The following is a 14260-nucleotide window of genomic DNA, read 5'->3' as shown; positions in this document are numbered from 1 at the left end:
AAGCTCACAACTTTAATGAGAAATGCTAAAAATAACACATTGTTGATTCTTTGTGTTCTTTGTGATCTCCTGCAGTAATGCTCACATAGTCCTGAACATTGACCTTGCCCCTACCTTACTGGACATGGCTGGAGTGGATATTCCTTTGGACATGGATGGCAAGTCCATCCTCAAGCTGTTAGAAAAAGAAAGACCGGTCAACAGGTACTTATTGAATTGTGCTGGATAATGACACTATTGTATTCTGTAGAGCTACTATTTAGCTGAATTGAATTTGTTTTATAATTGATGCATGCAACATGGACACTTATTGAAATGAGTTGAATCAACATTGAACCGACTTTAGCTGAATAACAGCACTGTTGCCTTCTGTAGAGCAGATTATAACTGAATTTAACTTGTCTTCATATTCTTTCAGTTTTACCAGGTTTCATTCCTACAAGAAGGCAAAAGTGTGGCGGGATTCGTTTCTTGTAGAGAGGGGGTGAGTACATTTGATCAGGCCAGATGAACCCATGCATTTTTAATTGAACGCCGTATCACAAACTCTTACACTGTATCGCTCTGAAAAAGATTTTTAACCCCAGAAATTGATTAGACACGGCTCCATTAGAGAGACACCAGATGGCACACTGACATCGGACACATCTGCGTGTTTTGAATAGGGGCTGTATCTGATTCTTTGCTGTTTTTGGGTGGCAACCTGATGTGATCTGTTTCCGATCTACAGGAAGCCTCTGCATAAGCTAGCAGATGGCAAAGAGGTGGAACAGAATTCGCTGCCAAAGTATCAGCGGGTCAGAGACCTGTGTCAAAGAGCTGAGTACCAGACGCCCTGTGAGCAACCAGGGCAGGTAAATATTTACTTTCAATTACCACTGCATATTCACTTGATTATTTTCAGTGATTTCCCTGCTGTCCATTTGTCTAGTGCTTTCTAACTAACCGCTCCTCCTCTGTGCAGAAGTGGCAGTGTATTGAGGATCACACTGGCATGCCGAGGCTGTATAAGTGTAAAGGGATGGCGGGTCTCTATGCACCTCGTGCTTTGGGCCTGATGGCTGCCAACAGGGGACAGATCAATGGAGCTCGTTCCGCATCGTACCACTGTGATTGTGAGCCCACTGTACCTGTCAAGAGGAAGAAGGCACTCACTAAAAAGAGTGAGTCATTCTATAGTTTCACACGTTTGGTCCTGAGAGTGTCATAGTGTTCTTGCTTGGTTAGTGGTTAAATTGTAAGAAGGCTGTTTTTCTGCTTACAGAAAAGTCCAATTGTAATTTAATTTTTTGGTGGATGGATATAATTGATTCAAAATAGTCCAAATGTAAAAGGGGTAGTTCGAAGGTGGTTTATAATGCCCAAAGAAAGGTATCTGTTATTCCCATTTATCTCAGTGACAATTGCTTTTATGGTGCAGGAACCCCTGGAAGTATGTGATTTGAAATCTGTTGTTCACTGGTTCATTTCATGCTTTTAAAAGCTCACTGAAACAAACTGGTCATGGGTAAAACATCTACTCTAATATAATAAAATATATTATATTTATACACTCTCATTTAAAAGTTTGGGATCAGTAAGATTTTTTGTGTGTGAAGAAAGAAATTAATACTTTTATAATAAAAATATAATAAAAGATTAGAGTAATGATGCTGAAAATTCAGCTTTGCAATCACAGAAATAAATCACAAGTATATTCAGATAGAAAGCAGTTGTTTTAAATAATAATTATATTGTACAATATTACTTTTTTCTCATATTTCTTTTTTTTCTTTCTATAGAACAAAAAAGTTAATATTTTGCAGAATTTTAAATGGTTCTCTTTTCCGTACAAAGTGGATGGTTTTTTACACACACAAAAAAAACACCTGTTCTTTTCTGTGCAAATGTCTCCTCCTGGTGGTTGATTATTTTCACATGCAAATATAACATTGGTTTAAGAAATAATTTTATAGTAAGAAATTCTATAAGCAATATTTCGATGTTAATTCCAGAGTTGAAGACCAAGAAGAGTTTGCCACGTAATCGTTGGGCTCGCTCTATTCCTTATCACTTGGATTCAAATGTGTACACTCTGGATCTGGAGAAAGGCTACCAGCCCCTCAACCTCACCTCCAGCCTCATGCTAGGGAGAAAGCAGGCAGTGTATGGAGAAAATGTAGAATATAGCGGAATGGGACCCACAGACAACAACTTCAACCCCCTCACGTCACCTGCTGCTCTTAAAGTCACCTACAGGTACAACTCAGACAGTCGGTTACTGTGAATGATAACAACAACGCAGTGAAAGTCTAATAACCATACTTACTTGTTTGAAACCTGTGGTTTCTATGAATGAGATAGACAACTGAAAAAAGAACATTACTTTTTTGCTCAGATGCTCAATACTGATGAACGACACAGTCAGGTGTGATGGTGGATTATATAAATCTCTACAAGCATGGAAAGATCACAAACTACACATTGAGCATGAGGTAAAATTATAAAGTCGTTCTTAGATGATTTGAATAAAAACATTCAACCATGTGAAAAGTAGGGTAATTCTTGCTCTTCAAATAGATTGAGACACTGCAGACCAAAATAAAGAACCTCAGAGAGGTCAAAGGACATCTAAAGCAGGTTCGACCAAAAGAGTGTGAATGCAACCAAAACATGTAAGCCTGACACACTCTTACTTCATAAAAGGTTTGCATGCTTTCATTTCACACAATTGACGTAATCATGTAATGTTTTCTTTAAAGGTATCAGTACAACAATAGGGGACTGTTCAAACTCAAATCAGGCCAGATGCATTCTGTCAAGTAGGTTTTCATTCATCATTGGTCATAAACTGAAGGAAGACACATTATCACTTATCACTAATGTTACAATCTAACATAGTTGACAGTTGATTACAGTTTATACTGAAGATATCTGCTCTTTTAATCTAGTAAAATGACCTCCAAAGATAAGAAACAGTGGCTGATGAAAGAGCAGAAACGCAGCAAGAAGCTGAGGAAGCTCCTGAAGCGCCTCCATAATAATGACACTTGCAGCATGCCTGGCCTCACCTGCTTCACCCATGACAACCAGCACTGGCAGACCGCCCCCTTCTGGACAAGTACTGCGTAGCATATCACATTAGTTTTTTGATATATTTCACACAAAAACGTATTAAATATGTTTGCTTGATTAAATAATGATGTCATTTCACTTATATTATCTTTTTGTGTTGTCAGTGGGGCCATTTTGTGCTTGCACCAGTGCCAACAATAACACTTACTGGTGTCTGAGGACTATCAATGAGACACATAACTTCCTATTTTGTGAGTTTGCCACTGGCTTCCTAGAGTATTTTAATCTGAACACAGACCCTTATCAGGTAGGCCTTTCAAAAGCGTTTATAAAATCTTTTTTTTTTCATTATCGAAGAAGATGAGTTAAAGTAATCATGGGGACCCCCATCCTTTCCACTGTGGTTATTTTCTGTGTGCAGCTGATAAATGCTGTGAGCACAGTTGATCGTGATGCAGTGAATCACATGCACCAGCAGCTCATGAAACTGCGCAGCTGCAAAGGTCACAAAGAGTGCAATCAGGAGACAGGTGAGTCATGCCACATGATGAATGTCTTAGCATTGATGTTGCATTTCAACATAATATCTGTAAACATACAATCTATAACCCAATAACACATCATTATGTCTTATAGGTGGTAAAGAAAGAAATTCTTTGTACGATTACAGGTATGGCATCATTCCTGTTTATAATGGCTAAATAAAAAAGATTATTATTAATGTGTATTCGTGTGTGTGTGTGTGTGTGTGTATACAACTGTTCTAAAGGGATAAAAGATAAGATTTTTTTAAAGAAAGTAGTCATGTATTCAGCAAGGGAGCATTAAATTTATCAAAAGTGACAGTAAAATCAATTATAATGCTACAAAAGATTTCTGCTTCATAAATAAAATAAAGCATTTTCTATTCAGCAAAGTATCACAATCTAAAAAACATATTAAGCAGCTCAACTGTTTTCAGCATTGATAATAGTAAGAAATGTTTTTTGAGCAACAAATCAGCATATTAAAATGATTTCTGAAGGATCATATGACACTGAAGACTGGAGTAACGGCTGCTGAAAATTCAGCTTTGCCATCACAGGAATAAATCACATTTTAAAACATATTAAAATAGAATAGTTATTTAAAACTGTATTAATATTTCACAATATTTCTGTTTTTATTGTATTTTTGATCAAGCCTTCCAACCTTGGTGAGCTTAACAGACTTTTAAAAAAAATGAAAAATCTAGTTACATGTTTGTGTGATCATTACAATATTTTTAATTATTATAAAGTATTTACTTATTCAATTTAATTCAAGCATCTTGAAGACATTGCCATGGTTCTTCTGGATTTAGTTTGTCTCAGTTTTTTCTGTTTCTTCATGTCCTTCCAGACAGACTGGATGATGTTGAGATCAGATCTCTGTGTGAAGCGCTGACTGTTGTCAGAAATCTCACTGCATTATTACAATTAATGGCAAAAGGAATGTTTGGAAATGTAAACTGATATATACTGACACTACAGGAAAGGATAGAAATAACTGGCTTAAAAAACTTTTTTTTTTTGTTAGTGAAAATATTAATAGCCTAAGACTTTTGCACATTACTGTGTGTGTATCTAGTTCATTTATATTGTCTATTTTTTATCTTTGTTATATGTGTTTGTGTTTTTGCTGGCATGGGGTGCTGTGTGTGTGTGTGCTCCACATGCTTCAGGCCTCTTCATCGTCGAAAGAGGCCAAAAGTGAAGAAACCGTCCTCCAAATCAATGTGAGTTTGTTGTACACACCATCTGCTTAATATAATTGAGCCAGCCAGTTATCTGCATAAATCCTCAGTAGCCCTCTTCCCTCTGTCATACAGTGTATGTTCATGCTGTCCCGCGCTGCATGAGCAGCTTTTCAATTCTCCTGACATTCCTTTAGATGCACACGTGACAACGAGTCCTTCATTACTGATAAAAAAGTGTGTTAACAGAGTACAGAGAGGTGCAGAGCGTCCCACTGCCATAATTACACATTGTCCTCATTTTGTACTTGACTTTCTTTTGTCTTTATGTTGTTCATATTCTGCTCAAACCTGGAGTTCCGATATCAGAACTAAGATTTGTTATTGTCTGTTTACTCAGGGGCCAAATTTGGGAAGGATGGGTAGGTTAGATCTGTCTCTACTATCCACTGTGAAGGATGCGCAGAGGTGAGGAATGTGAACCGATGAACTCCTGACCCGAGGACAGCAAAGTAAACTCTGCAAACGTCCAGCTATAATGAAGTGTGGAATCGGAGATAGTCGTATCCGTGTGGTCATCTCATTTCCTCTCTCAGTGCAGTTCATTAATTTTTCTATTTCCATTTTTTTGATTCACTACATTTTTTGTGAACTTTTTATTGAAAAACTTCCATCATAGAAACTTTTTATCATAATGAACTTCTGGTGTGGATTTTTTTTTTTAATGAGCCAGTCTCTGTCCAATCAAGCACATAACATTTTGTGGCTAAGATCGATCACCTTCACTGCTCTCAAAAGACAAGAAAACTCACACGGCTCATCATCAAGATATGAACCTGTCATCTATTTTTCAATAAACACTACTTCTTTATCATTCCTTTAAGACTGTGGGACTCTGATACTGTGTTAATCACAGGGCTGGTGTGCTCTGACTTCTCTGCTGCTGTGGATATTGTAATATTACTCTCAAAGTGAAAATCCCAAGGAAATGTCATAATACTTTACACATGCTGTGCTATAATGATGTTAATGTCAACTGCAACCTATGTGATTCTCTTCATGGAAATGTTGCTTTTTGAAACATGGTGCTACTGTATGTAAGTTAACACTTGGAACTGAATGCTGCATAGTATGTATTTAAATGTATGTGCAATTAATGTAAAAATTAGAATATTTGTTACCAGACTGAACATACAGGAGTTTCTTTTCGTGAAAGGAGAGCGCCCTCAGTTTAACAAAGGTTTTACATTTGTCTGAATGCACTTATTAATAATAACCAACTAAACGGTGTTTGAGTGATGTTATGTTATTATAGTAATGAAATTTCAAATATTTGTGTAGTTGTCATCACAAACAAATTCCTTCCTTTTTGCTGTTTTCCTTTGCCTTGAAATTTGGAAAACAATGAAGGTGTAGTAGTTGGTGAATAAAGTGTTAAATACCCATGTGTACTTCTTTTATATTCCCCATAGGTATTTTTTCTCAGAAAGAACACAAAAACGTAATAACAACTTAAACAGAAATTAGGAAAAATAACAACTAAAACCAGCCTAAAACTGCTCTATACTGGTCTCTCTGCCTGGTTGGCCTGGCTGTTGGCTGTTTAGTCCAACTATTTTCAGCAGTATTATACATTTTCTGACTTATTTTTACGTATAAAAGAGATTTCTGTGGGTGCTGGTCTCTATTTAAGTGGATTATAGGTGGATAGCCTATGCTTATGGTTTATTTTACCTTGCTTCCAAACAAAAACAAAACCAACTGGTCTTAATTGGTTTCTTCTTTTTAGTTGGCCGGACTGACTGGAGATCATTTGGCTGATCAGCTAAATCAGCTAAACACCATACTGGCCAGGCTAAGAGACCATTTTAAACCAACTCCAGGCAGCGAGGCCAGATAGAAAGCTTAAACTTAAACCATCACACATATATTGTGTATTTTCAGCAGTAAATAACATTACTGAGGATATTGAAGTTTGTGCTCCTCGTTTACAACATGTTGCCTAGTTCGCCAGCAGGTGGCGCTTTTTGAACAACCCGATATAAATCCCTTCAGGCAATCAAACATATGAATCCAACTCCACCTGAACTTGCACCTGTCGTGTAGTATAATTCAACCCCAAAATATGTAGTTTGTTTCACTAAACTTTTTGGGCGTCACACTTGCTCAGTGTGCAGCAAACCGGAGTGGCTTGTCTGTGTGTGTAGGGGGTGGAGAGAGAGAGAGAGAGCGAGAGAGAGAGAGAGAGAGAGAGTTGCCCACGAGACACCCTCAGAGAGAGAGAGAGAGAGAGAGAGAGTTGCCCACGAGACACCCTCAGCAGTAAGGGCGCGAGCATTCAGGACTCTGAACCATAGACTGTATAAAAACGCTCTGATCACATCACGAAGCCCTCGCGCAGGACGTCCGACAGAACTAGGGGATAAAGTTTTACCATCTTTACCCTGTCCTTTTATACTTTTTGTGGTTTAACCGTACAATGTGAGGACAATGGCCGGGACAAGGTAAGTTTCAATCTTTTTTTGTTGAAAATGTAGCAAGTTTTGACCATAGACTGTAAGGCGGTGTCTCTTCAACGTTAGCCGCTCAACTAGTTTGAGCTATGTAAATTAATTATTACTTAACAGGCAACTACAAATACTTAATTTGCTATAGAAATCTTCGATAAGTCAGTATGAAGGAAAATATGGAGATTGTGTGAATGAAGTGATGATTTTCCCACGACTTCACGACTCACGAGGGTCCAGTCTTATGTGATATTTTGCTCTGTTTACTGCTGTCGACAGTCGTGTTATTAAATCAGCATCACTGCTGGAGGCCAACTGTTTCGACCATATGTATTTGATTTGAATTGAATTGACTTCACTATAAACATAGCTCGCTCACATTGGCTGTTTGGACTAGTATTCCTCTTACTGTAATCTCAGACTGATCTCATCTGATACTAGAAAAGAATAAACTACAGCGCTGTTCAGTGATCTCGAGACATTCAACAAAACAGGTTTCACAACTTTATCTGTCATTAGTTTTAAAATAGTAACATTTCCCCTTTTGATTTAATCAGACCATAGCATCTTTTACTTTTGGTCAACATGTCAAGATATTTAGATAAATTAGGCAGTATTAAAGTCTGTTCATATTTCACTTGCTTTGAGTTCCATAACATCGCTCAGGCTCTGGTGTGCAATGATATTTACAGACCATCATACGAAATATGGAGAACATTTTTCCCCCTAATTTAAGACAGTCCTATGCTTTGAGTTCAGTAATATCATACAGTCTCTGGTGATATCTATCATGTTTTTTTATTAAATAGTTTAAGTTGATTATGCTTATTTTTCTGTCACAACCATGATATTTACAATTTTGGTAAAGAATTTATTAATTTTTTTATGAAGGTATTTTTAGATAATGTCCCTTGTTGTCAGAGTAGTCAGTGGCACACGACACCAGATGGCTACTCCCTTTGATACACAAATAGTATGAAAATAATGGTTATTTTATTAACATCTGTGACATGCTGCACACGTGCCACAATATCGATACAGGGCCAGCTGTATCGATACTCGTATCGTCAAATCTCTGTGACGATACATCGTCGTATCGATATTTTGAACACAGCACTAGTTGACATGCACATTTTGTGAAAAAATTGAAGATTCGGGAAGTTGAACCCAAACACCCCCGAACATGTTAATCAAAATAATTCCTTCATATGTAAATTATATGTTTTTTGTCTGTTTTGTAGCCCATTTTGTCCCAGTACTCAAAAATCAGTGTTGTATGAGATAGTTGTATAGTGAATCTGGTCTAATTCACAAGTGTTGTATTCAAAGCTGCTTAATATCGGCTGATGGTTAAAGGAAACCACCAGAACCCTCTTTGATATCCCACAAAACCTTTACTGTGGCTAGAAGCACTGAAGTCACATAATGTGAGCTGGGGACAAATATTGCGTTTGCTGGTGCTGCACTGTCAGAATAATACAGAGCATCTGCTTAGTGCAGGGTTACAGAAGTACGAATTAATTAAATTCATTAAATTAAAATGTAGTCTAACCTCTTTTTCCACCCTGAGCTTGGTTATGACACAGATGCTGAAGTGTAAATAGATGAAAAAAGGTGGTTGAAAGACTTCAGCTGTTTGATGTAACACACTACCAAGCTTTGATCAGCCATAGTATTGATAGCTCTCTGTTTCTCTTTCCAAGTTCCCTGTTCAGAATCTGAACAGGGGCATGACATTGGACACTTGATGCTTTTAACATTGCCATGTCTCTATACGGCTGAAGTTTGAAGCTTGTTTAAAATGCTTCAGATGGCGTTGTATTTTTGCACTACTCTGAAGGAACTCTAATATGATTAGAGACTGTTGGTAGGAGTTAATGGGCACTTTTGTGGTCTGTTCCAGCTTTTCAGTCCCAGCTAGTGAGTGAAAATGTATGTTTTGACAAGCTGAGGTTTATCTTTGATCCAGAATGGGATCTCACAATAGGATGTTTTCCCCTGTTTGAATGTCTGGTACACAATAGTGTAATAGTGCATTGTGACAGCAGTTTAGCACCAGTGTTTTAACAAGACCTTTGAGCTCAATGTGAAAAGCACCCAATGGCCTGTCTCCAGCGCTCTGCCTGCAGGGTGTGCTGCGCGGGCCAATGAGTTGCTTTTCTATTCCAGTTTTGTTTGTTTTTTAGTCAGATGTAGTCAGATGATGATGCTGTTCTTTTGTATTGATGATATACTGTGAACCAGTGCATCACAAATAGTTTTGTGGTTTTTAAAATAATACAGTGAATTTCAGCTGTCATCTGTCAGTTCGTTTTTGTTGCTCTGGCAAAGACATTGATACTGCATCACTTTTGAAGGTGCAATTTTCAAAGGATGCGCACAAAAACGTTTTTAAGACTAGTTGCCTTAAATTTAGTGGAAATTCAATACTGTGAATGATTAATTAATGCTCGTTTCATTTTTTAAAAAGCTTAATATTTTGGCTCGTAATTCTTAATCAATGAAATCATTCAACCTTCCTATGAAAATTAGTTTTCTCTGGTGACATATGCAAGACTTCTCCAATCATTTAGTCCACTTAAACCCTGCCTCTTTCTGACATTCTCACAAATTCACATTCAGATCGGCCTCCAATTGACAACCAATGCATAGAGCCACATCCCCACCCTCCTCTTTTTCATGTCCCCATTATTTTGATAATCTATTTTACTCACGTCACAATACAGAGAAAAATATCTGTTACTACTTTTTTTTGTTTCTTTATCAGAACAAATTTGGAGAAATTTAAAATCGCATCACTAAAGAGAAATACTGTCATGGATGTTTACAGAGCAGAGGTCACCTTTTTTTAATTCCAATGGGAGAGATGGACTTTTGTTTGTCTTTTGTTTATTATTATTGTGTGTTGTATTGTTGGTTACTGTGTTATTTCTGTTTCAAAAGCCAGCAATAAATAACACTTTAATATCTAAAGAGTGTTCATGTGATTTTATTATCATTAATAAATTAGTAATTTTAGTCATTAGTAATGTTGGGAAATTAATAAATGCATAATAATCGTCATAATCGTAAAACCGTGATTATTCCTCAGACAATAATCGTACCAACAAAATCTATAATCGTTGCATCCCTAATCACTTGTTCACCAATGGATCCTCTGCAGTGAAAAAGGTGTCTTCGGAATCAGAGTTCAGACAGCTGATAAAAAGCATCACAATAATCTACAAGTAATCCACATGACTACAGTCCATCAGTTAACTTCTTGTGAAGCGAAAAGCTGTGTGTTTGTAATAAACACATTATTGTGACTTCAAAACATCTTTAATACTGCTTTCTCCAGTGAAAACCATCTTGTCTGAATCAGGAGCGAAATATGCACAGATCGTTTAGAAGTGAAAACTGTTCTAAACAAATAAGTTGGTGGATTTTGATGTGGGAGGACAAGAATGGATGGACCTTTTCATTATTTCATTCAACACCCGCCTGTTTGCATGTTGCCTGCTTTACATGTCAACGTTAATGGCCCAGCAAATAACAGTTGGAGATTATTTGACGCCTGCATTATTTGATCAGTCTTTTGAAACACTTTTATTATTATTATATTAGTGTTATTAGAATTGTTTTATTGGTAATAATTAGCTTTCTTACATCTCGTCTCCTGTGTTTGTTCAGGATGGGGCACTTAAAATACATCTGATGACCCCACCTATTTGAAATTGCACCATTAATGTGCTAATCTTCTGCAAAACTTCAGGCCTGTAGGCAGAAAGCATTATTTTGTTCTTGTCCTTACTTGGACCTCTGTGCTAACAAATGTTAACAACTCAATCAGTTGGGCATTCAGGGCTGCCATTCCCATCTCCTAGGAGCTCGCTTTGACAACATTGTCCTTTGAGGTGGTTAGGTGACCTCTGACCCTCCTCCCACCCAGTCACCCAGCATGGCCGTCGACATTGAGAGGAAATTTGATGCGTTGAATTTGATACTTTTAGTAGATGGTAGAGTTTAACTTGTCCATATGACACTTACCGGGCATGTTATGATAAAGTCATCATGTACAGCAGGAATGGTCAGCTCAGGGAACGGTTAATCTCTTTTTATCTTACTGAATCTTTACAGTTGTCTCTGTATTTCAGAATGAGATGTTCATTCGAAAGTAGTATTAATACTGACGTTGACAGCTGGTAGTAGACAAGCGACTCTGTATTTGAGCACGCATCTATGCTGCTAACTTCATAGACAACTTCAGTGTGTCTTACCCCCTCACACATGTCCATTCATGTCTCACTGTTGCTGTCAATGTGCCCGTTTGTCCTGAAATAAGGCCTTTGGCGTTGTGTGTGTGCATGCCTGCAAACGGTGGGCTTGTCAGATTTGTCCCCTCTAGAAAGAGGATTTATTGTTTTGCTAACACAGTTGTTGTTTGGCAGTTACAGACTTCCTGCCTGGAGTAGGTATAGTGTTTCTGGCAGCACTGTCCACTGAGACAGGTAGTAGTTCAGCAGCAGTGCGGACAAAAAAAGCCATATAGCACATACAGGCTGTGCATCATCCCAATGAGGTCAACTTTTCTTGCTTTATATACAGAAAATTCCCGGAAAGGGGGTTGTTGCATCTCAGACCCCTTATCCTTACCCCAAAGCCCCCCCCCCCCCCTTGAGCTTTAATTGTAAAGGGGGTTGTTCCAAATGAATAGAGGCTGATGGTTGAGCTAACAATGCTCTCCATTGTCATGTGCCCATTATCCATTAGTAATGGGTGGAATTCTCACATATTGTCATGTATATGATACTGACGTAGTACAATTTGGCTAGACGGTTTGATGCCCTCCTTCATTGAACCGCAGCACTTGAGTACTGTCTGCTTTAGCTATGATTGTCTCAGGAAAGGCAAGAGACATTAGCCACATGATTTCCACATTTACACTACATAAATTTTTTTCTTTTCCTTAATCATTATTTTGTCTTGTTTTCCAATAAAAATATCTTAAGATACATAAATAAATATGCATTTAGAAAATATGTGATTTTTTTTCTCAAGCCACCTTTAAACATGTTTAGATATTTGTACTGGAAAACAAGTAAGACATTTTTTTTTTGCATAACTATAGGGGTGTTTTGGCATCTCGTGATCATAAACAATAAATGTAGATGAGTCATACCTGTATCTGTGATTTTCTAACACTGCATCTCTTGACAAGCTGTCAGTGTTCAAAAGAGAGTGTATCACTACATTACAAACTAGTTGTTTGGTTAGCCCCACGGTTCGGCACGCATGTGATCTGCGGATTAATTGTAAAATTAAACGATAATAGAGTATAAGTTTATAATTTGTTCGTATTTACACAAGCAAGCGAATTTTAAACAATTCCAGAGAGAAAAGGCGAAAGGGAATTCGATTCGTTACTCGCGCACTGTTCTCTACGCTCACAGCCGCACACACGCGCTTCAGACGGCGCTCGAACACCGAACTGAATCCTCTTCTGAATCCTCTGAACAGCCGGAATTTTTTCTCTGGTGCTGTTTTGCGGTGTTAGTAAATTCACCACTTAATTTTGAGTTAAAATATGTTGTTGTAACTTGCGTTACTGAGATTGTAACGAGTAATAATATTACCCAAATTTGATTAGTAATGCATTATATTACTGCGTTACAGCAAAAAGTAATATACTACTGTAATATTATTACTTTTGTAATGCGTTACTCCCAACACTGCTACCAACCTTATTTTATTTGTAACATATTCTGTTGCTTGTAATTGCTTGTAATTTGTGTATTTGTTATTATTTTTACTGGCTGTTCTCTTGTCACTTTAATCATGTTTAAACTTTAAAACTTTAAACCACTTGCTGTGGTATCAAAGAAGTACTTCGCTTTTAGTAATAAATGGAAAGCAAGTTAAATTGAAATATTTTTCTTTTCTTGCTGATCCGAAAAATGATCCGATCCGTGGGTCAAAAACCGTAATGTGATCCGTTGAACCACTAGTGTTTAGCTGCAGTGTGTACTTGACCATTTGAAATCCAAATATTATAATTTGGAATTAAATAAAACCGTAAATATGTCATATAAATAATTTAAATACATGCCATTTCTTATTTTAAAATCTCAGTAAGCAGCTTTACAGACAGCTGTCATAGGATTGTTTTTGTTGTAGTTTTTAGCACTAGCTTAAATAACATAATAGCACATAAAAGACCACCATAATATAATGCTGAGGGTCTGGTTTTGATGAGGATCTATTTCTTATGTTTTATCCTATTGAATGCCCAGTGCCAGTAGTTTTAAATCACTTTTAATATAAACAAACACAAACAAGTAGGGATGTAACGGTATGAAAATGTCTTATCACAATTATAGTGACCAAAATGATCACGGTTATCAGTATTATCACGGTATTGTTAAAATGTGCTGGAGATGTTAAAAAAGTACACATAAGACACATAAATCACTTAACCAAGTTTTATATTTAAAAATCAACAAACAACAAATAAAATGACTTTTTGTTTGTATAATCACTAAAACAATAACATTACCAATGATGTTCGGATTTTAAATGACAACTTGACTTGACAGTCAGAACCTTCAGAGGTACATTCATAATTAATTAATTCATATATTCATTTGTATAATTCCCTTAGCACTCTTTTAAAACCTCCCAGCTTTTCCGCCCTGTTGTCACTCAAAACGAAACTACTCTGCGTGCTGTGCGCACGTGAGACTGTTACTTAAAACTGTGCTTTATGCTGGACAGTATTTATTTATCGCGAGTTGTTCAAATCGCGGTAATCTAATACGGTTTTAATGATAATTAAAAGATGAAACGGTAATACTAACTGTGGGTTATTTTATCATGATTTATCTTCAAATCGCTAATCGTTGCATCCCTACAAACAAGTGATTTGTGTTTTTCTCTCTCACATTTGTTTTTGTGTAGAAGACTCTGTTCTGTATGATCTAACCATGTCTATTTAACATTATTATTC

General features: G+C 37.0%; 1 protein-coding gene across 1 annotated transcript in view; it reads left to right on the top strand.

Annotated features, from left to right (window-relative positions):
- LOC107749484 (extracellular sulfatase Sulf-2-like) overlaps positions 1-6021 on the top strand; it is a 36278-nt gene extending 30257 nt beyond the window's left edge. Inside the window, exons 9-22 of the mRNA XM_016564656.1 lie at positions 76-204; positions 419-484; positions 731-854; positions 965-1163; positions 1995-2238; positions 2378-2474; positions 2560-2654; positions 2742-2801; positions 2931-3100; positions 3219-3361; positions 3476-3584; positions 3691-3724; positions 4757-4810; positions 5169-6021. Of these exons, the coding sequence (XP_016420142.1) occupies positions 76-204; positions 419-484; positions 731-854; positions 965-1163; positions 1995-2238; positions 2378-2474; positions 2560-2654; positions 2742-2801; positions 2931-3100; positions 3219-3361; positions 3476-3584; positions 3691-3724; positions 4757-4810; positions 5169-5199 (1555 nt within the window). The 3' untranslated portion in view covers positions 5200-6021. The remainder of the gene's footprint in view (positions 1-75; positions 205-418; positions 485-730; positions 855-964; positions 1164-1994; positions 2239-2377; positions 2475-2559; positions 2655-2741; positions 2802-2930; positions 3101-3218; positions 3362-3475; positions 3585-3690; positions 3725-4756; positions 4811-5168) is intronic.
- The last annotated feature ends 8239 nt before the right edge of the window (positions 6022-14260 follow it).

This window comes from Sinocyclocheilus rhinocerous, unplaced genomic scaffold, assembly GCF_001515625.1.
Source record: "Sinocyclocheilus rhinocerous isolate Xijiao unplaced genomic scaffold, SAMN03320098_v1.1 scaffold889, whole genome shotgun sequence".
Taxonomy (NCBI): Eukaryota; Metazoa; Chordata; class Actinopteri; order Cypriniformes; family Cyprinidae; genus Sinocyclocheilus; species Sinocyclocheilus rhinocerous.
The sequence above is the reverse complement of the archived record's forward strand: the minus strand, read 5'-3'. Positions and strand labels throughout refer to the sequence as shown.